Source organism: Trematomus bernacchii, unplaced genomic scaffold (assembly GCF_902827165.1).
Source record: "Trematomus bernacchii unplaced genomic scaffold, fTreBer1.1, whole genome shotgun sequence".
Taxonomy (NCBI): Eukaryota; Metazoa; Chordata; class Actinopteri; order Perciformes; family Nototheniidae; genus Trematomus; species Trematomus bernacchii.
This window is the reverse complement of record NW_022987477.1, coordinates 1,180,222-1,208,166: the sequence shown is the minus strand read 5'-3', so window position 1 is coordinate 1,208,166 and position 27,945 is coordinate 1,180,222. Positions and strand designations below refer to the sequence as shown.

The 27,945-nt window shown below is 41.8% G+C and overlaps 2 protein-coding genes across 4 annotated transcripts; one reads left to right on the top strand and one right to left on the bottom strand.

Moving 5' to 3' along the window:
- The first annotated feature begins 33 nt into the window (after nt 1–33).
- Nucleotides 34–19,908, top strand: trpc1 (transient receptor potential cation channel, subfamily C, member 1). Of its 3 annotated transcripts, none has more exons than XM_034147328.1 (13): nt 34–157; nt 2,001–2,155; nt 3,627–3,728; nt 3,810–4,012; nt 4,708–4,839; nt 5,009–5,204; nt 6,092–6,428; nt 8,712–8,851; nt 9,572–9,721; nt 15,564–15,748; nt 16,685–16,886; nt 18,157–18,351; nt 19,123–19,908. In XM_034147328.1, the coding sequence occupies exons 1-13, from the start codon at nt 124–126 to the stop codon at nt 19,348–19,350; spliced, it is 2,259 nt and encodes a 752-aa protein (XP_034003219.1). In that variant the 5' UTR covers nt 34–123; the 3' UTR covers nt 19,351–19,908. The 3 variants fall into 3 exon arrangements, with proteins under 3 accessions (XP_034003219.1, XP_034003211.1, XP_034003203.1); XM_034147320.1 differs by lacking the exon at nt 34–157 and adding an exon at nt 715–1,272; XM_034147312.1 differs by lacking the exon at nt 34–157 and having other exon boundaries at nt 1,710–2,155.
- pcolce2b (procollagen C-endopeptidase enhancer 2b) lies at nt 19,854–27,777 on the bottom strand. Its single transcript, XM_034147374.1, has 9 exons — nt 27,585–27,777; nt 27,287–27,395; nt 25,858–26,113; nt 24,877–25,001; nt 24,206–24,342; nt 23,964–24,127; nt 22,836–22,919; nt 21,179–21,346; nt 19,854–20,842 (listed from the first exon to the last, which is right to left on the bottom strand). Exons 1-9 carry the CDS (start codon nt 27,704–27,706, stop codon nt 20,712–20,714), a joined length of 1,296 nt encoding a protein of 431 aa, XP_034003265.1. The 5' UTR covers nt 27,707–27,777; the 3' UTR covers nt 19,854–20,711.
- Between the last annotated feature and the right edge of the window lie 168 nt (nt 27,778–27,945).

Below are 27,945 nucleotides of genomic sequence, written 5' to 3'. Positions count from 1 at the left end.
CGTGTCTTTTTGGGATGCTGCAAAAATAAAATGGCTTTTTTTTCACATGCAATGTCTGAGCTTTTCTTGCAACGCTCAGACTTCATTTATAATATTCTGTGTTGGCTTTTTCAGGTGTAATGGATGAGGACACAGCATTGCCACAGACAGCATCAGAGTGAGTGAAACATGATAAGAGCTTTTTATGGTCTTAAGGTGTTCTAGGTTTCTGCGCAAAGCTGTGTGTATCTCCCACTGATATTATACAGAGCAAGATGTCCGTTTCCCTCTCTTTCCATTTTCCATATGCAGTAAATGTCACCCATGCATGTCTGAACACATCAATTTGAAGGACATGTTCACATTAATGCCTGATGTGTCTGTCCAGTGTCCACTAACAGATAGACACACACAATCCTGCAAAAGGCATGTTGGCTATCATCTTTTCTCACATTTAATGATCACGTGCGTACTACCTATAGGCCATGTGTATATGTTATAGCGTTTATGCTATAAAATATACAAAAAGGTATGCTGTTCAATGTTTTTAGAGCATAACATCATCTGAAATCTTATCTGCATGTATTCTGTTTAACGTGCAATAATGTGCGCAACGTATTTTGGCAGTATAGGCTGTGAAGAAGAACAGTATCTCTGCATGTGTACACACAGAGAGACATACACACTGATAGTCAGTACAAGGCTGCACTCAAGTGCCCTTTTACGTAATTCTGAGGCACAGCAGCTTTGCGCCTGCGAAATGAAAGAGCAGGTGGAGGAGGAAACATGCGCAGTAGCAGCCTGAGCAGCAGCATCAGGACCACAAAGATCTCCAGGATCCTGCGATGCCAGAAGATGGTGCATGTAAACACAGCCTGGGAGAGGACTGTGAGCTTTTATCCGATGTATAATCCCGCAGTTTGAAGACAAAACGACTGAAGGAGGGGACGTTTTAACCCAGCGCAGTGATAAAGCAATCAGCAGAGATGCGAAGGAAACAACAACACTTGATGAAATCCATTTTGCCTCATGACGACGCGTTAAAGGCTCTGCTGCGCAACAACACTGCTCTCATGTCAGCCCTTATGACAGGCTTTCTTGTGTAATGGTCGCTGGTTTCTAGTGGGATGCACATCAGTGTTTGCCCGTACTCGCTCTCCGTCGTAATGGCAGCTCTGTACCAGGGCACGGACACTTCCTCTCCGGATAAATTTCTGGCCTTGAAAGACGTGAGAGAGGTGAAGGAGGAAACTACGCTGGATGAGAAGCTCTTCCTGTTGGCATGCGAGAAAGGTCTGTTGATATTAGCTTATTTCCCCCAACAAAGGCAACCAAATTCCATTTTGTGCGTTAATTATGAGTCTAAATGCATGTTAGCGTTGGAATTCAGTGATTTTCTGTGTTGTGGGCTAGCAAAAATGATGAAATAAGACAATTAAAGATTAAAATGTGCTATCAGCTGGCAGGTGGAGTACATCATGACTAACAGAATTTCCTGCAGGGTCATTGATGCACGCAGCAAACCTAATTTTTCACAGTGAATGCCTCTCACAGCTGCCTACATGCTGCCCACTGTGGAACTGTGCCCACTGGGGTTAGGATCTATTTAGCTGCTTTTAGCTTAGTTTCTCCACATGGTTTGCTATGTTTTCACAGCTCCTAAGAGGGAGAATGAATGCAAATACACTACATTTGAGCTATGTGCATTCTCATGAGATGGGAGGAGAATATTTCATTGATAAGTTGGGAACATTACACAGGCAGGGTTAGCTTTCCAGGCCCCTGTGACCATATAAAGCCTCTCTAAACATGGCTCAGCAACAGAAAGTGTCCTTTGAGGGAGATGTTATTGTTACACATGAGCTTCCTGCTGGAGCTGAGCCTGCTGCGTGAGCCTTATGACAGAAGCTGTGTGTTTGCTGCCATAGGGCACATAATACTTCACAGCTTGTATGGATTTGACTTTGGTCGTAAGTGCATTCCCCTCTTTCACGGTGCTTTGTCTTCACCGGGTCTCTCAGGCGACTACTACATGGTGAAGAAGCTGCTGGAGGAGAACCGGCACGGCGAGCTCAACCTGAACTGCGTGGACGTCCTGGGCCGAGATGTCGTCACCATCACCATCGAGAACGAGAATCTAGACATCCTGCAGCTCCTCCTGGAACATGGCTGCCAGGTAAACACACACACAGTCAAGAAACAACAATGCATGCATACAAAAAAATCACTTTTTACGGTTGCTGTGTGTTTATTTAGTTTAAAGGTCACCTATTATGCAAAATCCACTTCTCCATGTCTCTTCTACATCAACATGTGTCCCCTCTTCTCCATGTCTCTTCTACATCAACATGTGTCCCCTCTTCTCCATGTCTCTTCTACATCAACATGTGTCCCCTCTTCTTCATGTCTCTTCTTCATCAACATGTGTCCCCTCTTCTCCATGTCTCTTCTACATCAACATGTGTCCCCTCTTCTTCATGTCTCTTCTACATCAACATGTGTCCCCTCTTCTCCATGTCTCTTCTACATCAACATGTGTCCCCTCTTCTTCATGTCTCTTCTACATCAACATGTGTCCCCTCTTCTTCATGTCTCTTCTACATCAACATGTGTCCCCTCTTCTTCATGTCTCTTCTACATCAACATGTGTCCCCTCTTCTTCATGTCTCTTTTACATCAACATGTGTCCCCTCTTCTTCATGTCTCTTCTACATCAACATGTGTCCCCTCTTCTTCATGTCTCTTCTACATCAACATGTGTCCCCTCTTCTTCATGTCTCTTCTACATCAACATGTGTCCCCTCTTCTCCATGTCTCTTCTACATCAACATGTGTCCCCTCTTCTTCATGTCTCTTCTACATCAACATGTGTCCCCTCTTCTTCATGTCTCTTCTACATCAACATGTGTCCCCTCTTCTTCATGTCTCTTCTACATCAACATGTGTCCCCTCTTCTTCATGTCTCTTTTACATCAACATGTGTCCCCTCTTCTTCATGTCTCTTCTACATCAACATGTGTCCCCTCTTCTTCATGTCTCTTCTACATCAACATGTGTCCCCTCTTCTTCATGTCTCTTCTACATCAACATGTGTCCCCTCTTCTTCATGTGTCTTCTTCATCAACATGTGTCCCCTCTTCTTCATGTCTCTTCTACATCAACATGTGTCCCCTCTGTGTAAAGAGACTCTGAAAGTTTCAGGAACAAAGATTCTCTCTCTTTTTGTCCTGATCCATTTCTATAAAAACCTGTCTGAAAATGAGCTGATCAGATTTTGGCCACTTTATGATGTCATAACGATGTTTTGTCTTGTGTAACCATTAACCAATCAGCAACCAAGGTAACCCCCCCCCCCCCCCCCCCCACCTTATCACCTGAATCTCCTCCTAGAGCACCATTGAGTTCTTTGTAACCAAATCTCTCTCAGAGGGGCGTGGGGAGGGGCTCCTTATTTTCATCTAAAGTAACAGACAGAGAATCAGCACTTTGGAAACAGGGCTGAAACAGAGGGGATTATGGGATGCTGCAATGATCTGTTTGGTGTTTCAGCCAATCAGAGACATGTTCTGTATATATCTGAGACCTGTGATATATTGATGACTAACAGTATAATAGGAGACCTTTAACACTTCTTTGTTTGTGTGCAGGCGACAGATGCCCTGCTGGTGGCCATAGACTCTGAGGTGGTGGGAGCTGTGGACATCCTCCTCAACCACAGGCCCAGGAGATCCTCCAAGCCCTCCATTGCTGTGAGCATTACAGCTTATAAATCCTCTCTTTTCTGCACTTGAATCCGGCTTTACATCCACGTATTTCTTATCTTTATTTAGAAACTGATGCAGCGGATTCAGAACCCAGAGTACTCCACCACCATGGACGTGGCTCCGGTCATCCTGGCGGCCCACAGGAACAACTACGAGATCCTGACCATGCTGCTGAAACAGGACATCTCTCTTCCCCGGCCACATGCTGTCGGCTGCGAGTGCACGCTCTGCAACGCTAAGAACAAAAAGGACAGCTTACGACACTCCAGGTACAGGCCTTGTGATGCTGAAGCATGCAGAACATACTGTATGAGAGTATATCGGTGAACCAAAGGACTCGTGCTGCACGGTATAAATCAGTTTTGTCTCTGAGATGATCCCTGTGTTATTTCAAGCAATGATTTGTTTTGGCCCGTGCTCTGGCATGTACGAGCTCAAACTGCAATGTTTCAATGGGTCTGTCAGGAAGGTTTTAACAGCACGGCACCTTGTGTTGATGATAGCATCAGCTGGGGAATGTCATCGAGACAGAAAGAAATGATTTACTGTCATATGCATTGCTTTCATCTTTATTACAGTACCATGAGAGCTTACAGTGCCCCCTTTGTCCCACAGAGGAGTCTTGAAGGTCTCTGTTATCGTCTGGCTTTACTTAGCTGTGGAGAGTAATCATGTTATATTTAATTACTTCAAACGGTTTTACACTGGAATATACAGTACACCAATACAAGCAGTCATATTCAGGGAAGCAGTATTTCCTCTGGGGAAGAATACGACTTGCAGATGAGATTTTTGCTGATGTTTTCTGCCAGGCGATTTGTTCTCTCTGCTTCCCACACAGTCTGCAGTTTGGTTTGGTAAACAACATTGCCGGTACAAATGAACAGCTACATGGTTGAATGATTAAGTCTAGATTTCTGTTTCTCTCCTCACACCCCTTTCCTTTTACCACCACTTTTGCCAGGTTTCGGCTGGACATCTACCGCTGCCTGGCCAGCCCCTCTCTGATCATGCTGACTGAAGAAGACCCCATTCTCAGGGCCTTTGAGCTGAGTGCAGACCTCCGGGAGCTCAGCCTGGTTGAAGTGGAGTTTAGGTATGAGATGCACATCTGTACATCATGTCAGTGCACGTTTATCTGATTTCCCTGCACATAATGACTAGAAAATTGCCTCTTAAACATGCGTGCATACATGAAGACATTCTTTTATAGCATACACATAGGATTTATTTTCTGATTGTATCTTTATTTTTCGCTGCTCCAGGAATGATTATGAGGAACTGGCGAAGCAATGTAAGATGTTCGCCAAGGATCTGCTGGCCCAGGCTCGAAATTCTCGAGAGCTGGAAGTTATTCTCAACCACACGTCCAACGAGGATCAGGTCGACAAGAGAGGCTTACTGGAGGAGAGAATGAACCTCAGTCGACTCAAGCTCGCCATCAAGTACAACCAGAAAGAGGTTAGACGTGCGGTCGACCTAGCATCTGTTCCAGTACACCACGAGCCTGTCTTTGGAAATATATGAGTTTGACAGGATAAATGACTTCAGGCAAACTAATGTTGGAAGTTTGAAGCTTGGGGAGATTTACAGCTCAGTGTGAAACTCATTTATCACAGCAAAGCTAGTGGCGTACCATTCGTATCCGACTGAAGAAAACACATTTCTAAGGTTCTTCGTAAGATGAAAGAACTACGAACTTAACGTTTTTCTCCGTATGGTTTGTGGTTTTTATCACAGGGAGATATGTTTATATGAGACTCATTTTAAAATATGCTGGAAGGCAGATTACATTACCATCAGAGAGAGCCAAGACTGCGGTTCTCCCTGTTTATTGTCCTATCTTGTGCTAAGCTAAGCTAACTGGCTGCAGCTTTAAAGCCCAAGACACAATTGAATGGCAGCAAATCTCTAATTGAACCATATCTATATTAACAGATATCTTCATATCTACATTACTGCATCTGATATCATCATCTGAAGGCAACAGGATAAAGAAAAGGAAGTCTTGGCATCAGTATCCATTATCCGGATATCCGCTGGTTACACCCTAAACCCCAGAAAGACTGTTTTAATCCTTGTTAAAACTTAAAGTTGATGGGTTGAAAAGTATGAGCTCATATGATTTTAAAATTAACTGAATTTGCTCGTTAAAGAAGCCCTATTGTGCGTATTGGGGTTTTCCCTCTCCTGGATTTTCGTGCATGTAAACGGTCTGCAAGGGCTAAAACCCAAAGTCTCTCTCCCTAAATACTAATATGAACCTGGAAATTAGCAGACTAAATCCTCTTAAAGCTGTAATATTTCACGCCTCATCTCCCCGCATTGACACCTTCTCTCTCTCTCAGTTTGTGGCTCAGTCCAACTGTCAGCAGTTCCTCAACACCGTCTGGTTTGGAGAGACGGCGAGTTACCGGCGCAAACACACGTGTCTGAAGATGGCCACGGTGCTCAGCGTGGCCATGCTGTGGCCTCTGCTCTCCGTCTGCTACCTTCTGGTGCCGCGCTCTCGCGTCGGCCAGATCATCCACACGCCCTTCGTCAAGTTCATCATCCACAGCGCCTCGTACTTCTCCTTCCTGCTGCTGCTCAACCTCTACTCGCTGGTCTACAACGAGGGCAAGAAGAACACCATGGGCCCTGCGCTGGAGATGATAGACTTCCTGCTCATCCTCTGGATCATAGGTGAGCTTTTTACTCCCCGTATCATGTATGTTGCAATCATAATGTGTATTTTAGTGCTTAGCGGGCTTATTTCTATAATAGAATAATCTCATAATGGACACCATGGGACTATGAATAGCGCGAGAATTCAATTTTACACACCAGGATTTAATACAATAACCGTGTTTGGTGTAGTGAAAAGGAGAGATTCCTGTAATGGCCTGGCTAAAGTCCAGCATCCTGTATCTATAATCATATTAGGCGAAACATGACAAACGGCTGTTTCTATACTAAATGACAGGAAGCCGGGCCTGACTGGATTAAATCTGTCAGTCCTTCTTCTAATTGAGCTCTATAGAAAGAGGAAAGCTTCTTCCATCTCCCCTGTGGTCCTCTCTGAGTGCTGGTATCACTATACTCGGCACATGCAAAAACATGTACATGCACAAACATGTACACAATATTTGAGGCTGGATAGTGACAGTCAGAAATGGACTCTCCTCGGGGAAGAGCATCTCCACCTTCCTCTTCTGCCAAGAAACCATTAGCATGATCATTTCATCGCTCTAATGGCCCTCTCTTCTCAGCACAGATTTCTCTTTCATGACGGCAGCATCCTACTCCTCTCCACCAAACACAAAGCATCACATCTCATTGTTCTTGGTTTCATCGTCGCTGTGTTGCTAAATCATCCCAATAACTGCACCTGAGAGGTTATAAAAGCATTCATTGACTTCTATTATTCAATGCTGTGAAGATGTTTGTGGTGCAATTTGCAATTTATTCTGTATATTGCAGGAGTGAGATCAGTAGCTGAGTCATTAGAGCAGTGTAATGGCTTTTTCCATGGGCTAAGATAGCCCACTAGAGGGGGAAATATGCCTTAAGTACTGCAAAGGAGCAACGTCAAAGATCAATTTAAATAGCAGTATCTTTCCCTCATTGCAAAACAGCTACACTGCAACGACGGGATGCAGTGGTGCAGATTGAACGCCTCAGGCAGCATCTGCAAAACACCCGAGAGGAAATAAATAACAAGAATGAGACTTCTAATGATTTACAAATCAAATGAAAATGTTACCAGGGTGTGAAAGGGAGCTATTAAAGATGCCACACGTCTACAGACGGCACTGACGAGTCGCACAGCAGCTCTCCATTTTCATATCACTCTCTCTTTCTCCCACGCCAACCCCCCTCCCGCTTACTCTCATCTTTCTCCCACTATCCCCCGAAGCCAGATGCCTCACATTAATGGGGAAATCAGATGCTGAGACTGTGGGCTGTGTGTGTTATTGTGTGTGTGTGTGTTAGGGCTGCTCGATTATGGCAAAAATCATAATCTCGATTATTTTGGTCAATAATTGATATCACGATTATTAAAAACGATTATCCATTTACTTTGAAAACATCCATTTATTGAAAAAAAAATGGAACAGTATGTTTTTAACAGTTGATTACCCTGAACTTTAAGTGTAATTCAACTGAAAAACCAATAATAAAAAATAAAAAATAAAAAAATTACGTTGTTTTCGTAATCGTTGCAAGCCAACATCGTAATTGCGATTAAAATATGATTAATTGAGCAGCCCGTGTGTGTGTGTGTGTGTGTGTGTGTGTGTGTGTGTGTGTGTGTGTGTGTGTGTGTGTGTGTGTGTGTGTGTGTGTGTGTGTGTGTGTGTGTGTGTGTGTGTGTGTGTGTGTGTGTGTGTGTGTGTGTGTGTGTGTGTGTGTGTGTGTGTGTGTGTGTGTGTGTGTGTGTGTGTGCGTGCGTGCGTGCGTGTGTGTGTCACTGCATCTCTCGCCGAGTGTGTGTACAAATCCAATCATTCCACAGTGAAATGCATGATACTAAAAACCAGACAAAATGAATGGAATTTATTCAGGGACAGAAAATAAAATCAGGTCTGAAACAAAACCTACTTTTGTGAAAAACCCTCCCACCTTTTTTCTTTTTTTGTCGAAACCAAGATCAGTCGGGAAATGTAATCATTTCTGAATCATGGCAGAGAGATTGTGTCACTATGCCTCGCCTTGCAGCTGGAGTCCTAAGTTCATTATCCCCACTGTCCATTAAGAATTTATGAAAATGCTCTCGGACACAGACAGACACCCATATTCAATTCCCGCATTTTTACTCTTCAATTTCTGCGTCTCATACATTCCCGTTTCCCCTGGACTCCCACTGTGAGATGACTTATGGTCGAAGCATGTTAAAATGTTCGGTGATGACAGGCCCTTTTTTCCAGCCCATATGTGTCTGTGTGTGTGTGTGTGCGATGACGGGGAATTCCTGCTCTCCCGTAGGGATGGTGTGGTCTGATGTGAAGCGGTTGTGGTACCAAGGGCTGGAAGACTTTCTGGAAGAGTCTAGAAACCAGCTGAGCTTCGTGATGAACTCCCTTTACCTCGCCACCTTTGCCCTGAAGATAGTCGCTCATAGCAAGGTACATGCACATCACAAACACATGTTAAATCTATAAGATGATCACTATTAAACACTGGATTCAGAACGTCTATTAATTTCTCTATGATAATGTTTTTTAATGGCTTTTATGTTTAATCGTTAGATGAGAAAATAGTAAACAAACTCATGTCCGTCTGTTTAAATATACAGCTAGCAAGCACTTACACTCAAAGATGGGGGAAACAGCTAGCCTGGCTATGCTCATTATTAACACTAATTAATCATATATCATTTCTTTAATATACACAATAAACTGAAGGCTAGCTGTTTCCATCTGTTTCCAGTCTTTGTGCTAAGCTAGGCTAACCGTTGTCTGGATGTCCTTACGGATACAATCAATAGTGGCACTGAATATGTATATTTACCAAATTGTTGGGTTATTTCTGTAATTGCAGTTGCATTTTTCAGATGTATTCACTCTAGGGAACCAGTCTGATTTGTTTCTGTGTAACTGTCAATCGTGTTATTCAAGGTTATTCCCATTTAGTTAACAGATTGTGCAAATTTAACCAAATCGCTACTTCACAGACACAGTAGCATTTTGATAACACTGCTGATGTTTCTATTCAAACACAAAGCAATCATTAGGCCGAGCTCACAGCTAAGCACACCCAATGTAGTTAAGCACAGTAGCATCACATCAGTCATCTTCAATGCTTTTAAGTGTGTGTGTTTCTGAATGTGTTTGCTTGTTCTTCAGTTCAAGAACGTGGAGGACACGGAGAGGAAGAACTGGGACGCCTTCCATCCCATCCTAGTCGCAGAGGGTCTGTTCGCCTTCGCCAACATCCTCAGTTACCTGCGCCTCTTCTTCATGTACACCACCAGCTCCATCCTGGGGCCGCTACAGGTAGGAGAGCAGTGGCGACACACACGAAAAACAGTTTGTTTAAAGATTTTGTGCAGGTTTGAGATCATGTAGCCAGCCAAAGACCCCATTCTTTGGGAGCGTTGACATCTTCCAATGCCTTTTCCATAATGTATTCATGGGGTGTGTTTGAAACGCCAGAGATGGTAAAAGTACACACATCCTTTACTCAAGTAGAAGTACAGATACTCGTGTTTAAAAATACTTAAAAAAGTAGAAGTACTGACTAAACTTCTTTACTCAAGTCAAAGTAAAGAGGGCTTTGAAATGTACTTCAGTAAAAAGTACCCATAACTAGCAGCTGTTTTAAAGAGTACCTGACCTCCCTTTATATCAATAGAACAATAATGTCATTGTTAGCTAATGAATGTTTCCATGCTGAACAACGGCAACATGACAACGTTTTCATTGGTCCCTCTTCTTTAGAGAAGACCAGGAAATGATGGATACACGGATCGTGTTCAAATCAATAGGCACGCAATGACTCTAAATAATAATGATCACGCCACCAAACACACATTCAAACTAAAGGAACCAGCCTGTTTGGAAAATGTAAGAAGTAGAAAGTACAGGTATTTGTGTTCAACATGTAAGAAGTAGAAAGTACAGGTATTTGTGTTCAACATGTCAGAAGTAGAAAGTACAGGTATTTGTGTTCAACATGTAAGAAGTAGAAAGTACAGGTATTTGTGTTCAACATGTCAGAAGTAGAAAGTACAGGTATTTGTGTTCAACATGTAAGAAGTAGAAAGTACAGGTATTTGTGTTCAACATGTAAGAAGTAGAAAGTACAGGTATTTGTGTTCAACATGTAAGAAGTAAAAGTAAAAAGTCATAAGTAATAAGTAGTGGAGTAAAGTACTGATACCAGAAAAATGTACTTAAGTACAGTAACAAAGTATTTATACTCCACTACTTCCCACTACTGTGAAACGCCCTGTCATTTGGCCCCGTACCACATCCAACTTTCATGAAAATCAGGCACCGGACACAGCCTCCTTGGCGGAGGTAATGATTATAAAACTGCCTTCCTTCTCCATCAGTCCCTCTAACCCCATCTCAGCACATACACCACCCACTCTGTTCCTGTCTCAGTGAAGTGTGAACACTCAAGATAAGCCCACACTAAACATCACAGCAGCTGTGCTCAGCAGTATCATAACCATCATCATGAGCATTAAGTATAAGCCTGGTGAACGGAGGCAGCAGATTGTGTGTAATAATACGCTCATAATGAACTGAACATCATAAAGATCTGCTGCTTTAGTTCAGTCTCCATTCAGCTATCATCATTTCTATCAAGAAGAGACTTCAGGTTGCACAAAATTGATTTCTAGAACTTTAAGAAATCCATTTTGCTTTAAGCTGTGTGTTTTAAAGCTGGAGGAGCTGACTCTTTACACCCACTATCGGCTCCTAAATGTTTTTATATCACAATTCTAGCAAATACAGCAAGGATCTAAACTGCAATTCTAGCTGCAAGTGGTAAAGTATAGTCATTGGACTCAGGTACCACTCGACAAAAACACACCTGTTTGCTATCCTGGCTCCAAAATGGTGGAATAAACTCCCCTTTGATATCAGGAGGAAAGAAGGTCTACATATCTATCATCACAAACTGAAAACCCACCTGTTCCCTTTGTACCTTGACCATTAAACACACACACACACACACACACACACACACACACACACACACACACACCAATTCGAAACTAATGCACCAGCACTTACAGTAGTTTGGCTTATTGGAAGTGAATACATCAACATTTTCTGATTTCCATCTCTATGGTTTATAGCACTTATTGTAAGTCACTTTGGATAAAAGCACCAGCTAAATTGAATTGAATGTAATGTACTACTACTGTATAGACACAGTATTATAGACACAGTATTATATACAGCGTGATCAAATCTGATTTCATCACGCTGCAGCATGCACTTCTTGATTCCAAACTGCTATTGAACAGTAAGAAAACCAAAGCAATGCTTTTTGCTCCCAAGTCAGCGTCCTCCTCTTGCCTCTCCATTGACACCCTTGATGGCGTCTCTGTTGAGTTTGTCGATACCTACAAATATCTGGGCTTTTGGTTGGACAGTAATCTGAACTTCAAACACCATATTGAAGTTCTAACAAAGAAATTGAAATGCACTCTTGGCTTCCTTTTCAGACTTAAATGTTGTTTTTCAACTTCATCCCGTAAAAGCTTGGTCTCTGGCTTATTCCTGTCCCAGCTGGACTACGGTGACACCATCTATAGATTTGCCTGTCCCACTGTTTTGGCCAAACTTGACCCACTCTACCATGCTGCACTGCGTTATATATCAAATGCACCCTATAGGACTCATCATTGCAAACTGTATAGCCTAACTGGATGGTCCTCACTTACTATGCGTAGGATGCAGCATAGGTTTTTATGAATGTATAAAGCCATTTTAGGTAAGCTTCCACTCTACATATGTGCCAGGTTTGCTCCAGTTTGTGACTCTCACAACCTCAGACCCAGTGCCTGGATACGGGTCCAGGTTCCTGCCGTGCGGACTGAGGCTGGAAAAAGGAGTCTTTTTTTATTATGGTCCTTGGTCTTGGAATGACCTTCAATCACGCCTAAAACTGAGGGCACTTGTCTCAATAGCATGTTTTAAATTGAAGTTGTCTGAGGTCCTTACCACCAGCTGCTCTTGCAGTAATAAGTAGTGTACCTTTCTTACTGTCCTAATGTGCACAATGTAGTGACTGCTTTTTCGTCTTTTGTTTTCTTAGTTATGTTCTCTGTATTTTATATGTTTGTGTAAAGTGTAACGTTGCTGCCTTCTTGGCCAGGTCAGCTTTGAAAATGAGATTTTATCTCAATGCTTTTTTATCTGGTTAAATCAAAAAGACACCGGCAGCTAAACATTTTAACTCAGCTTCTGAAGAGTGCAATGACAAGAAGATTCAATATGAAAAATGCATGGGCATCAGCAGAATAATGTGGAGACAAACTCAAAAGAGGCGATCACGATCAGTGTTGTGTGCATTTAAAAATATACTAATGCTGCTGCTGTAAAGGGACATTTAGCCAAATATGTACATAAAGAACTGGGAAGGTTTGTATGAGTTGAATGAGTTTATAAGCCTTTATTGTGCTGGCTGTAGGCACATAGGAGTGTCAGAGGGGCTTTGTGGTGTTGGTGGCTATAGTTGCAATGATGTTCTTTACATCTCTTACACAATGCAAACTAAATCAAATGTGTAAACCGCACATTCATCTGACAACAGTACAGTAGATCTTCCTGTGGTTTTACTGTCCCTCGTATTGCATCATTTAGCAAAAGTGCATCCATTTGTGTGAACATGTGAACATGTGTTTGTTCCTTTCACAATATTTAACTATGCCAGCTTGTCAAATCCTTTCATAATTAACTGCAAAGCATCCTCTACGGTCATTCTTAGCTGTGGGAATAGTGACCATTTTCCTGTTTGTGCAAGTAGACAATCAAAAACTATTGTATCTCCAGTTATGTCCTTGTTTCCCCCTGTCCCAAGGAAGCCAAGAATCTGCTTTGAATATTTTCTATTTAGGTTTTTCAACAACCTCAGTGTCATAGGTGTCCCTCTTTATCGCATCACAATTTTGTGCATCGTCAAGCCAGCTGGCAGAAAGATGGCCAACCAACTCCTGCCTTTCAGCCGGCAGCGTTTCATTTCCCCCTCTGTGTGATTTTATTACATAAAGCAGTCTTCACTTATGCAGGTCAGTCTATTTTCAGGGATGCCTTCCTGTTATTAAGTCAAGTGCTGTTTGTGGTTGAGTTATAAAACACTAGGGTACTTTTCAGCTGCAATCTCCCCCATCTTTCTGCCTTCCTCTCGCTTCTCTCCCTCTCTGACATCACTGTCTGGATTAGCAGGATGGAAAAATGATTAGCTTTGGAAATACTCACATGACAGACACACCTAATACACACACACATTTCCACATGAACACACACAGACAGACAGTGAGGCAGAGCTATGTGGGTTTCAGTGCCCCCTACTGAGGTTGGAAAGTGTGTGTGTGTGTGTGTGTGTGTGTGTGTGTGTGTGTGTGTGTGTGTGTGTGTGTGTGTGTGTGTGTGTGTGTGTGTGTGTGTGTGTGTGTGTGTGTGTGTGTGTGTGTGTGTGTGTGTGTGTGTGTGTGTGTGTGTGTGTGTGTGTGTGTGTGTGTACTATCAACAGTGTGCGTCATGTTGCAGACTCACCCCGAGGAACACAGCTAATCTCCCATAACTGATGGCACACCATGAGCCATGCATGAGTGTGTTTTCAGAGAACAACTTGCCCCCAGATGCATTCTACAAAAATAAGTCATTGTTGTTTTCCCACAATGCATTGCAGTAAAACAGACCTACAGCTGGTAAACATTTAAACAATTTAGGAATAGTGTTGTGGTCCGGGAACATCTTGAAAAACAAGAAATACAATTTATTCATCAAACATTTTCCTTGTGCTTGCTAAATCTAATTTGATGTAAGTCAATGTATTTATAGAATAATATATAACACATTTTAAACGCACAAAATGTAATTTTCAATATTTCTTGAGAAGCTGGATTATTGTCCAGTCATATCATTTTGAGAAAAAACAAAAGCAATGTTCCTTAAATATATTTATGGTTAAGATTTGATAATATCTGGAAACCTTTGGGGTGTATTAAGTACAGTAAAAGACACATAGTTATAGTCATTTTGTGTAACTTTAATGTCACATACTATGCCTTTAAGTTATTTTAGAAGCATTTTATTGATATAATTAAAAGAAAACAATTGTAATGCTTGAAGTATAGTGTCCATTGATGGCATATTTAGTTTCATGTATTGTTACTTTAACACTGTATACTCTGCTAGTGAATTAATATTAGCAAGTAGAAGGTTTTTGTTTGATGCTTAAATCCATCAGTCAGTAAAGCTGAAGAGCTTTTGACCTGCTGCATTCCCCCTCTGTTTATACAGAAACTAAGTTAGTCTACGTGTCAGTGTGCAGGGATCACCCTCACTCCTAAAGCAGACTGAGGGGATTCACACATGACAAGAGAATTAATCACCCAAATACACCAAGCCCTCCTCCTCGGTTTGAAGGCACACACACGAGTGGTCATCCCTCACATTGAACGCTGTGTGTTAACGTTCTGTTTTGCGAGGGGCGAGCGTGCTCTGAGCATCTCTAGTGCACAGATAAGCCACTCTGGTTTATAAATAGCTTCTTTCCAAAGGTGTGAGAAGACGCTCTCTGTCTTCGAGCCCCTCACTTTGGCTTCTTCCTTGTTTGTGTGTCTTCCCACAGGCAGGGCGAGAGTCTGCAGCTGCCAGAGTGTGTTGCTTTTCCCCTATCCTTAGGGGGTCTATGCTAAATAAAAACATGGGTAGCTGCAAGTGGTCAGAACGTTAATTCGGAAAAACCCAGGTGCAACATATAAAATGTACATGATTGCTGCATCCCCCGCTATTATTTAGCAGCTTACTGAGATACTTTAATGATATATTTTAATTGTTAATGCTGTTGTGCTTTACCTGCTGGGAAAAGGGTCTGTGAGCTGGATTCTGGAGCAATTATAATGCTCTAAAAGGTTATTTAATAGGAGTAATAAGAATCTAGTTCATCAAATAAATGCTCACCCTGACGTCAGAATGCATGACTCAAAGGTGAAAGAATAGCTAAAAATATGGCAATGACTTTACAGTATTCACTTCTACGTTGTTATGAAATCAAATGATGTCTCTAGTGTCCAATCTGGCCCTTAAACTTGTGAGAAATTAGGAAAGAAAATGCAGAATTAACAGAGGAATTTCCTGTTTTCCCCAGATCTCCATGGGTCAGATGCTGCAGGAGTTCGGGAAGTTTCTGGGCCTCTTCTTGTTGGTGTTATTCGCCTTCACCATCGGACTCACCCAGCTGTATGGAAAGGACCAGAAAGACCCAGACAAGCATCCACCAAAGGACTGCGAGGGCATTTTCTGCCAGCAACAGAGCAACGATGCATTTCACACGTACGGGACACTCTGTCATTCTGTGCTGCATTTATGAGTTAGAAAAATCTCACTGGTCACCGTCTTGAGCTTCAATCTCAGGATCCATGTATTTGTGATCCTCTCCAGAAAGGAAGTAGTCAAAACAAAAAGAGAATTAGACTTTTTCTCAAAAATCTCAAAATCTGACTTTTTCTCAAAATCTCAACATTCTGATATTTTTCTCAAAATTTGGATTTTTCCCTAAAATTTGGATTTTTCCCCAAAATTTGGATTTTTCTTTTCCTCAAAATTCTCAAAATTCTGACTTTTTCTCAAAATTCGGACTTTTCTCAAAAATGTGAGTTTTTCTCAAAATCCTGTCTTTTTCTCAAAATATAAAAATCCAGATTTTTTCCAAATTCCCAACTTTTTCTCAAAATCATGACTTTTTTCTCAAAATTCGGACTTTTTCTCAAAATTCGGACTTTTTCTGAATACTTCAAAATGTTAATAATCACTGGTCCCCGGCTTGAGCTTCAATCTCAGGATCCATGTATCTCTGATCCTCTCCAGAATGGAAGTAGTCATCACATACAGAGCATCAACTAGTTCCTGAACAGTGTCCTTCACATGCTGATATCCAAGAGAGGGAGTTACACAGTCACAAGATGGAGGAATAGAAAGCAGTATTCAATGTTTACTTCAGATTAGCTCCACGTCAGAAATGAGCATGCTTGTCATATGTCTATCTCCATAGAGGCTGAATCATCATGTTAATCACATAGCTATCATATGCCTCAAACAGTCCTGATGCTCTTCTAGGTAATCATACATCCTGTCATGGACACAGCTACAGTTGGGATACCTTTGTTAGCATGTGTACTCTGATATTTAAAGATTCAGTATTTTCCCAACAGTGTGCAAAATGCTTGTTAGGTGAGATAGAAACGTTATAAACTCTTGTTGTTTTCACAGGTTCATGGGGACCTGCTACGCCCTGTTCTGGTACATCTTCTCCCTGGCTCACGTGGCGCTCTTCGTCACACGGATCAGCTACACTGAGGAACTGCGCTCTTTCGTGGGCGCCATGATCATCGGCACCTACAACATCGTGGTGGTTATCGTGCTGACCAAGCTGATGGTGGCCATGCTCCACAAGAGCTTCAGACAAATTGCTGTAAGTGTAATATAATGAGGTTGTTATCCAAGGGTCATTTGAGGTCAATTTGGGACTGAAAGCGGCAACTGTTTTCATTCATAATCTAAATTAGATCTACAGTATTCACCCTTAAATGTTGCACAGATGTTTCACCATTTTTTTGCATTTGGTTTTGATTAACGTAAAATATTATTGTTAAGAAAAGTTTATCCACTCAAGGGTTTCCACAAAAAAGCAGATTTATTATCCAAAATAGAGATCAACATGTGTTACAAGTTAACACAACAGAGCCAGCCAACTAACCAATCAGAGCAGACTGGGCTCTGGTTTCAGACAGAGGGTGAAAAGAGGTGCTGCAGCACAGGCAGTATGAGAAAAATAAAGAGCTTTTTGAACATTAAAGCATGGAGACATGTCCCAGTAGAGACACTACATACTGATATACACCTGAACATCAGCAGGAGAGGACTCTTTAAAGTAGAGACACTACATACTGATATACACCTGAACATCAGCAGGAGAGGACTCTTTAAAGTAGAGACACTACATACTGATATACACCTGAACATCAGCAGGAGAGGACTCTTTAAAGTAGAGACACTACATACTGATATACACCTGAACATCAGCAGGAGAGGACTCTTTAAAGTAGAGACACTACATACTGATATACACCTGAACATCAGCAGGAGAGGACTCTTTAAAGTAGAGACACTACATACTGATAGACACCTGAACATCAGCAGGAGAGGACTCTTTAAAGTAGAGACACTACATACTGATATACACCTGAACATCAGCAGGAGAGGACTCTTTAAAGTAGAGACACTACATACTGATATACACCTGAACATCAGCAGGAGAGGACTCTTTAAAGTAGAGACACTACATACTGATATACACCTGAACATCAGCTGGAGAGGACTCTTTAAAGTAGAGACACTACATACTGATATACACCTGAACATCAGCAGGAGAGGACTCTTTAAAGTAGAGACACTACATACTGATATACACCTGAACATCAGCAGGAGAGGACTCTTTAAAGTAGAGACACTACACACTGATATACACCTGAACATCAGCAGGAGAGGACTCTTTAAAGTACAGACACTACATACTGATATACACCTGAACATCAGCAGGAGAGGACTCTTTAAAGTAGAGACACTACATACTGATATACACCTGAACATCAGCAGGAGAGGACTCTTTAAAGTAGAGACACTACATACTGATATACACCTGAAAATGAAACTTCTTTAATGTTCTTGTTGGGTTTCTGCAGAATCACGAGGATAAGGAGTGGAAGTTTGCTCGGGCCAAACTGTGGCTAAGCTACTTCGATGATAAGTGCACCATGCCTCCCCCGTTCAACATCCTCCCCTCCCCAAAAACTGTCGTGTACCTGGTGACCAGCATGAGTAAGTGGATCTGCTCACACACGTCAAAGGGAAAGGTGAAAAGACAGAACAGCCTCAAGGTAAGAAAATACCAAACTCTAACTTGTATAGAGTGGTGCAGTGATGACGACCCGGAAGTAAGCTGTGCAAGGGTTCCCTCGATAAAAAATAAGATCTGTGGAAAACTAACCTGTTTGATAAATGCACGTTTTGTTCAGCCGGATAATCTCCACATGTCTACTCTACTTTTATAATTTTCGAATCATAAATGTAATCGCCAGAAGCAAAATGCTAACGTTATGCTATAAAGGAACTACAGCAGGGTCGCTGCTTCAACGTCACGCCAACTTAAGATCCATATTCAAACATACACATTCAAAATGGTACAAGTTGAAGAGTTTGTGTTAACAGTTTGCAGGAGGCCGGTACTTGCTTTCAAGCAGAACAGGGCAAACAAACTTAGAGACAACGTCCTCGACAACTTCTGTAGTCCTATTCAGCCGCTTGTTAACAACCATCGTTTTTCAGACACGTCAACTCTTCAAAAATCACCAGTGGGGTCACTGCTGATGGATTTAATGTCGTAGAACAAAACGTGATCCGTCTCTGGACTTTGTGTCAACCACAGACCTTATTTCCAACTATTTTCCAAAAACGAGTTGACTCTGAGACGAGGGAACCGGAAGTGGTGAAATGCGAACTCACTTCCGGGTTTTAGGACTCGTTCCTGCACCACTCTATTAGGATGATAGCTGCCAGTGCACTTTGTTATTACTGTCTGGAAACAAGAACACTGGTTTGTGCCATATCTTTGCATTCAATTGAATGCCTTTCTTGTCTCTTTTGTCCAGGAGTGGAAGAACCTGAAGCAGAAGCATGATGAGAACTACCAGAAGATCATGTGCTGTCTGGTTCACCGCTACCTGACCTCCACACGGCAGAAGATGCAGAGCACAGACCAGGCCACGGTGGAAAACCTCAACGACCTGCGCCAAGACCTGTCCAAGTTTCGCAACGAGATGAGGGACCTGCTGGGCTTCCGGACCTCCAAATACGCCATGTTTTACCCCAGGAGCTAAAGAAAAAGACTCGATGTATATCTCCCCCTTTCCCCCCTTTCCCTTTCGACAAAACCTCTGCTTCTCGTCTATCTGAGATGCTGTGTGACCCGAGCATGTGCAAAAAAAAACTCTGCTCTTTTGAGTCACAGAGGCGACTTTTAAACCTGGACCTTAACTAGAAATATATATATATTCTCCACCAAAGCCTCCAGACTCAGGCCCCATATGTATTATTCAGCTATTCAACCTTTTTGTAAATAAGGGAAGCCATTGTTTTAAACAGGATGACGCTTGAATGGCGTAAAGAGGTGATTTTGATGAATACAAATGCTGCTTTTCAGATTTGTTTCTGTCCTTTGAAACTGATCTTTTTGCAACTCAGAGAAAGCCAGAAAAATGTCGTCTGTTCAGCATGTGAGTCACATTACACCTGATCCATTTTCAGTTAGAGCATTAGCTGACTCACACACTGTTTGTTTTGCTGCTGAACGTTTTTGTACAAAGACAGATGGACAAAGGGAACGTGTTTAAGGGAGTTTTATTTGGGAAGATGAAAACAATAAAATATAAATAATATTCACAGACTTTTTCATATGAAAATATTTCTCATTGCATTCCACTGCCTTTTTAAAAACAAGCTAATGCTGATTGTATCCGTCAACATATTAAAAGAAAAAGAGCTTTAGCTAGGAAAGGTCCCACATAAATCCAGCATTTAAAAAAGAATCATTTAAATATATTAAATATTGCACTTTTTATTAATCGCCCCTTTTAAAAACGTCCTAAATTCGTGCCCATTACAGATGAACACAGACTATTGACTGCAGGTGTGATTGAAACTACGACAAATCCCCTTTGGATATAAATCAGGTTTGTGAAGTGTTAAGACTATATTTGTTTAAAGCATACTCAATTATAAATCCCACTTTACTCCCCACAGCTTAAAGGGGAAACTGGAAAGGATAGGATGTCAGAACAGATGTAGAAACTGACATTTTGGAACAATCTGATTAACGTTTGATTTATAAAACATGTGATCTGCTTTACTTCTCCTATTCTGGGCTCCTTTTACTAGCTGTAATCCCTGCTAGGGGTATGACAGGAATGTGAGTGGCGGAGTGAGAATTGGCTGTGGAGAGGGATGGAAACTTCTTGTTGCCAAATGTTGTAAAACAGACTGATGGGTTTATTTAATAGAAGACAGTTTAGAAGTACTTAATGTGTTCCGGTTTATCCTTAAAACATGCAACCCTCAGCCGGATACCAGAACTAAAAGGCCCCTAATTGAATGAAACACATGTATTTTACGTGTTGTGTTGTCAAGTTGGAGATAATTGTTTCCATCCCCGGGCAGAGGAGATCCTCGGCGCTACTGGAACTCAGCACCGCTTGTTTTTCAGGACGTTGAGCACTTTCTGGTTCTTTGTCTTGAACGCCATAACAAAGTGCTGAGGGGCGATTTTCCCGCGGCCGTCCTCGTCCACCACGCCCATGAAGACGTAGTTCAAACCTGGTAAAGTCACACACAAAACACCTGAATGCAGTGGCAGAACAGCAGAGACATTCAGGGAGGCCAAACATCAGATTCTCCTCACGGGCAGGTCTGTATACCCAACCCTGGTATACCATATGTTTACAAGTTATATAAACATATTTAATGTTCTGACTGTTTGAACAGTGAGTTCTGCCGCTCACCTTACACTTTGGGGCGAACTCTTATCAATGGTCGGACAGCAAAGGAGGCAAACTCAGAGCCGTAGTAGGTTATTCAAAACAGTCAACTAGGAACTCATACTGATTTAAATATAATATCCTTTTTTACTTTACCATCCCTCTGTGGACTCACCTCTCCTGATAAACGGACACTTCTTGCACAGGATGATGATCTTGGTGCTCATGGTCTTTCCCGCCTGCTGGATGGCCAGATTGCCTTCTTTATACACGTTGATGATGGAGATGGTGGCGTACATACTTCCTTCTCTCATCACCGCCGTAATGACAGTCCCGGTTATCACTGACAAACACACACACATACACACAGGTCTTAAAAATATATGTGCCCTTTGCACTGATACAGCAGAATCACAACGAGACTTTGCTAAGAGCTAAATGCTAACGTTAGCGTGTTAACATGCTCCCAAATGAATGTGCTAAATGAACAAGCTATAGTAAAACATGTTACTATAATCACCATCTTAGTTTAGCATACTAACGTTTGCTAATAGTTGTCAGAATGTTTAGTCTACTACTATTTGTACTTGTTATTTCCAGGCTGCCTGTAAAGATGTCATGTTGAATTAACAGTATCTTTTTTCAGGTTGTTAACATTCTCCTTTTATGACTCCTTCCTCTTCCAGGAACTAGCAACTCCTCCTCAGAAGTTTAAGAAAGCCCAACAAAGCTATAATTCACAGTCATTTTAAAACGTTCAACGATAAGTGTTTCCAGTAAACGGCCCAGTGTGTGACAAGGCCAGGTTAAATATGTGATAGCATAATTGTCCGTCTGACGGCTGAAGTATGTTGTGGATCTGAGGTCACTGTATATATTACACAAGAAGAGAGAAAACAGATAGCACTGCTTGTTTTACCTGGTCAACAAGTTGAGCATTTTAAACTAAATTGCCACAGCAGCTACCAGTTTTCTACTCCTGTGTCTGACCGGGTTTACATTTAGCAGTGACTTCTCATTCAGCATGGACAGGATGCGATGGTCTCAATATGTCTGGACTTCCCTCACTGTTTCATTTCCTGACAGGCATGAGAAAAGCCAGAGGAATGCCTGTTTCAGAAATGTCCTTCTACCTGCTGCTACTGTTACATAAACCAGTGAGCTGCTTCATGTGATGCATCATCAGATTAGAGACTAGCGACATTTATGGCTTTATTTAGACAAACCATTTCCTGTCTCGCCACTTCATCAGAATGTGACGTAACATATTGTTGATACCACATCACACGGGAGGCTTTTTTCCACATGCACCAACACGTTGCTTGCCTTCCCTTCAGTTCCTGATGAAAGGGAACTCTTTGAAATGCCAATCTCACACATGTGGTAAACACACGAGAGAAGAAAACACCACAGTAGCCTGAATCAACACGCTCATTCATCAACAGTTTACCTACTGTGTGTGTGTGTGTGTGTGTGTGTGTGTGTGTGTGTGTGTGTGTGTGTGTGTGTGTGTGTGTGTGTGTGTGTGTGTGTGTGTGTGTGTGTGTGTGTGTGTGTGTGTGTGTGTGTGTGTGTGTGTGTGTGTACACTGGAGGTAACTGTGTCCTACTGTATACACTCCTTCACTTCCTGACAGACGTATCAAGGGAAGTCTTTGAGATGCGCAAAGATAGTGACATGACTGTAAACGGCTTGTTAGGGGAGATTTGGCTGACGTACGTTCATACTTTTAGGGATAAGCGGGCACATAACAGAAGATATATTCAATAACACGCAAGCGTAGGAGCAACTGGAGCTTATGTGGTTTAAATAAATTGCAATGAAGTTCTTACCAAAATTGCTGGAGCAGTAATTGCTTTCAAGTGTTCCTCGTCGTTTGCATTTCTGCTGGCACAGGGCTACAGAGTACTTCAGAGCTGCGGAGAAACACACACACACACACACACACACACACACACACACACACACACACACACACACACACACACACACAATAACATTTATTTAAGTTGGCGTTGGTTGAATGGCTGTCAGCCTCACAGACAATGTGACTGTCTCAATATTATTCTTCCTGGGGAGGGATAAAGTAAGGAAGGATAGGCCAATCAGAGAGCTCCGTTACAGTATGATGTCATGGCAGGGAGGCGCCAAAATAACCTGGCTGGACTGAGGGGAAAATGAGGATTGTGTGGGAATGTGACTTTGAGTTTGAGCTGTGATTAGGGACACATGACCACACTCTGTATAACGGGTGTTGTGTACACAAGAGAAGACGGTTTTAGCATGTGTTTAAATGTATATTAGGACATACAGGCTCCAGTACTGGGTATTATTTGATAGTTAAACATTTATTTTCTTGCTGTTATTAGTTATAGTGAATGTACATTTATTTAGTGTTATTATTTAAGTTAATTTAAGTAGTTTTTTATGCTTTTACTTTGAAGGCGGCTTCGTAATGTAGTAATTAAATATTTTTAACAAGTACTTTTACTTTTGGTAAGTATACTTTGATGCCAGTTTTGTTGTACTTTAACTTTTGAATGCAGGATTTGTACTTGCAACAGAGTACTGTTACCATTTAGTAGTACTTTTTCCACTACTGCTCTTTGCACATAAGAACTAGATTGTGATTGTAAAGGTCCGCTGTTTAATTACACTTTTTTAATTGAACTGACACATTTTAGTTAACAGAATATGTGCAATTATGTAAACTATCTACTTTTATAAAAAGTTCAGATTCCGAATTTGTAACCATAAGCAGTGCAAAGAATGACTCTACTTTACTCTACTTAATTTGTTGTGTTTTCCATATCTTCTACCAGGAGCATATGCAGTTTTCCCTCATGACTGATAAAGAGAATGCAGTCGAATAGTCAGCCAGTATTCCTCATAGCTACATCAACAAAGACAGATGTTAGAAGCCCTCTGGAGGATTGTATTGGAGGAAAGTTGATACCTACGTATGGGCCTGGTGGTGACTGGCTGCGTTGTAGTGGTGGGTGGCATCGTGGTGGTGGTGAATTTCTTTGGTCTGAACTTATAGTGTCCGATGAAGCCGTCTGCGGTGAGACTGAGGTCGGATAGGAACTGGATGAGCAGCTGGTTCCCGTCTGAAAACACTGGCCTGCAGACACACTCACTGTAAACTGAGAGGCATACATGGGATGGATATTTAAGTGGAAATGAAATGAGAATCACCTACGCTGGGGGGCTGTCTCCGCAGTATTTCCCAATCCTCTTGGCGTCGTTGATTTCCGCCCCGTTGAAAATGGAGACGTGGTCGTAGCGACAGTAGTTATCTCTCTCCACATCAAACTTCTCAAACTTGATTTCAATAATCTGAAGCAGGAGACAAACCACAGAGGAAACGTCTTTCATCGAGCATTGGCTGGTAATGGAGTAACAGGATACAACGTTTGATTAAAGGGTATCATTTGTGGGGAGATATAGTCTTGTTCCACACCCATTACACATTCGACTAGAAGACTACTCCACTTATTGCACTCCTTACCAGTCATGCCGGACAGTTTGAAAGTAAAAGGGTTCAAATCAAAGAGATATTATTCTTATTATTCCATGCAATCATCTTTTCTTTTCCGGAGGGGGGTGTTATGCTAGAGCCAGATTATTGCAACTATTTGTATACAGTAGTTTCCCCTTAGACCTCTACATAGACTGTGGTAACCCTAACCCAACCCCTAACCATTTGTTCAAGATCCACAACATAACACCTGTTTAGGGTTAGCATTTAGTATCAGTGTGGAGAAAACTAGAGATTTTAGTGTCTATTATTGAATCTTTTAACAGTTCCGTTGTTTTTATCCTTTGCACATAACATTTCCTCAATATTAAATGAATTTTGAGCACTCTGACCTGGTTCTTTGGGGCCACTATGTGCCAGGCGCAGGTGACTCCAGCTGGGTAATCCTTCTCCGGCCAGTTTGGTGTTTTGAAACTCCCCGTGGGTTTGTCCAATCTGCCTCCACAGTACTGCTCACCTGTGGAGCAATGATTCAAAAACAAATCCTGGATAATCTGCAAAATATAATTCCTATTACTCTCATTGCCTTCTTTGTTATGTTGTGCACCCTAAAAAGTGATTAGTCCTGTGCCGTGAAGAGTTAAAAGAAGACGGCGTTCTTCCAAATGTCCTCAAGCATCGGAAAATCATCTGATCAAAGGTTGTTCAGACATTTAAAGAACTGAATCACTTCTTGTAACATGCACTTAGATTGATGTTTCCCTTCCAACATGTCAAGTACAATCTTGCACAGTGACAGAAATAGACATTGTTTGCTCTACAGTTTTGACAACGCTAAGAGACCGTCTATCTGCCACCATCCTCTTTGTGAGAGACATGCAGGCTGGTTTTTTAGACAGTGTCCATTACAGCTGTTGCCAGTGAGAAATTCCACATCCCACTGTGAGAAGTGTTATGATATTCCTCCATTTTGTCCACAAGCTGGAACTGTGAACCTTGTATCAGAAGGTCAGTTTTTTTACTGAGCAGAAAAACAAACTACATCTCCTTTTGTTTTACTGGCTGTCTCAAAAGTGTTATACAAGTTGTTCTTAAGTAGGAGTTGTTCCCTCTGTCTGTCTGGGTATTGTGGTGCCAATGACCTCACTAAAACAACTCGTGTTATACGGCCTTGTTAATTTGCTTTTTAAAGACTGACCCCTTGCCAACACAGACACACTCCCAGGCCAATATTAGACTCCTTTATGGGGTGAAGTCATGGCTGAGACCCACCTGTGTCTGCATTACACGCTCGGCTGGCTGCAAGATATTCTCTTACACAGCTGCAACCTTGGCACATAAGACTCAGCATGCAAAAAAACTCTCCTTTTTACCTCTCTCATGTGGGTGGGCAGCAGAGAAGACAGCCAGGAAGCCACTCCCAGCTGTGTTTGCATCCGAGACCATCTGCAGGAGCATCTTGTTGCCAGTGGAAACCAGCGCTCCCGGTTTGAAGGTCCCACAGAAGCGTCCGAGTCTCTGCCCGCGCACATGGCCGCTGTAAACATCAACAAAGTCGTAGCGGCACAGGTTGTCGCTCTCCAGGTCGATGAAGCGAAAAGACAGGACCACCACCCTCCCCTCAGGCACCTGGGAGGGAAGTCCACTAATTAGCTTTATTACAGAGAGCAGTGAAATGTCAGAGTAGGTGCACGCCTCTCATGCATGCTCACTTTAATTAGGATAAATGTCTGTTTACAAGTATTAAAGCCTGACTTATAAGGCAACATTTTGCATTTGTTCTATGTCCTATATATATTCATGATGCACTGTTGGAGGAGCCTGTGACTTAAGTTTTTCATTTCCCATATCTACACTGTAGCTACTGTGCACATGACAATAAAGCTTTGAATCTTGAATGAAATGCAACTTGATCCACACTGTCAGTAAGACTGTTTGAATATAAAGTAATGTAATAGAGAACAGACTGCCTTAACTTGGCTGTGGTGTAAGAAGTCAATTGGGAGTTTGACAAGGAGTATGTGTTTATTTAATAAGGTAGCAATCTATGTTGTCATCATTATTATAGGCTATGTGGTGGAAAAGCATAACATATAGGGTGGAATAAGTACTTGAGTAAAAGTAGAAGTACTCAGATATTGTACTTGAGTAAAAGTAGAAGTACTCAGATCTTGTACTTGAGTAAAAGTAGAAGTACTCAGATCTTGTACTTGAGTTAAAGTAGAAGTACTCAGATCTTGTACTTGAGTAAAAGTAGAAGTACTCAGATCTTGTACTTGAGTAAAAGTAGAAGTACCAGAGTGTAGGAATACTCTGTTACAGTAAAAGTCCTGCATTCAAAATGTTACTCAAGTAAAAGTAGAAAAGTATTCTCATCAAAATATAGTGAAAGTAGCGACAGTAAAAGTAGTCATTGTGCAGATTGGTCCATTTCAGAATAATATATATGATATGTTTTATAATGATTGATCATTAAAGTGTTCTCAAAGCTGGTAAAGGTGCAGCTAGTTTGAATGACTTTGTATACTGCAGGGTAGCTTGTGAATTTACTCCAAAAGAACTAAAGTCTGATTTAACACTTGGTTATATTGTTTATTATTCTGCAAAAACAAACTAAAGGCGTTAGATACATGTAGTGGAGTCAAAGTACAATATTAACCTCTGAATTGTGGCGCAGTAGAAGTACAAAGTACAGTAGCATAAAACGGAAATACTCAAGTAAAGTACCTAAAAATTGTACTTACTTGAGTAAATGTACTCAGTTACCTCACACCACTGCATATGAATATGAAATAGACTCACTTCGATCCTCCACACACACTTGGTGTTTGGAGGGTAAACTCCTGGGTATCCCTGGCTGCCGATTACTCCAGATTCTCCTGTGATGTTTCCCCCGCATGTGAAGATTGGTCTAAAGAGGGGGGGAAGATTTGCTTTTTCAAAATATGTCACATAATAAATAAACACGTATGAAAGGTTGCGGTTGGTTTAACATATTCAATGCGCCATAAGTCCTGACTGGAGGCTCTCCGGACTGCAGAAAATCCCTGTAAATAACCCAATAAAGCTGTCAAATTAAAAGCGGTAGATGAAGTCGTACCTCCGCTGAGACTGCGCACAGATGTGTGTGAGGAACATCAGACTCCACAGGGAGAAAACACTGCATGTTCTCCACATAGTTGTGTTCCCGGCTCTCTTCTCGCCCCGTGGCATGAATGGCATTGTGTGGAGCGGACTGAGTTCCTGCAGGGACTTCCAGTAACTGCAGCCCGGAGAGCATGAATATAGAGTCTGTTCTGCAGGAGAGGAGGGACGGAGCTCAGTCTGCTGCTTTTACTAAAAAAACAAAAAACATTAAAGAGGTTGGGGAGGGTGAGAGGTCCTGCATCAGTTTCTTATGGCACCTGGGCTGAAAAACCTCGAAGGGGTGGCATGAATAAACTTGACTGCAGAAGTGAATG

Excerpts from the sequence above, each read along its gene's own strand:
- trpc1 (XM_034147312.1), top strand. The coding sequence starts at position 1,823 with ATGTTATTGTTACACATGAGCTTCCTGCTGGAGCTGAGCCTGCTGCGT. Across the intron at positions 5,205-6,091 it reads TCAAGTACAACCAGAAAGAG|TTTGTGGCTCAGTCCAACTG; the intron begins GTTAGACGTGCG and ends TCTCTCTCTCAG. Across the intron at positions 16,887-18,156 it reads AGAGCTTCAGACAAATTGCT|AATCACGAGGATAAGGAGTG; the intron begins GTAAGTGTAATA and ends GGGTTTCTGCAG.
- pcolce2b (XM_034147374.1), bottom strand. The coding sequence starts at position 27,706 with ATGCCATTCATGCCACGGGGCGAGAAGAGAGCCGGGAACACAACTATG. Across the intron at positions 22,920-23,963 it reads AGTCACCACCAGGCCCATAC|CTCTGAAGTACTCTGTAGCC; the intron begins GTAGGTATCAAC and ends GTTTCTCCGCAG. Across the intron at positions 21,347-22,835 it reads TTACTGCTCCAGCAATTTTG|TGATAACCGGGACTGTCATT; the intron begins GTAAGAACTTCA and ends TGTGTTTGTCAG.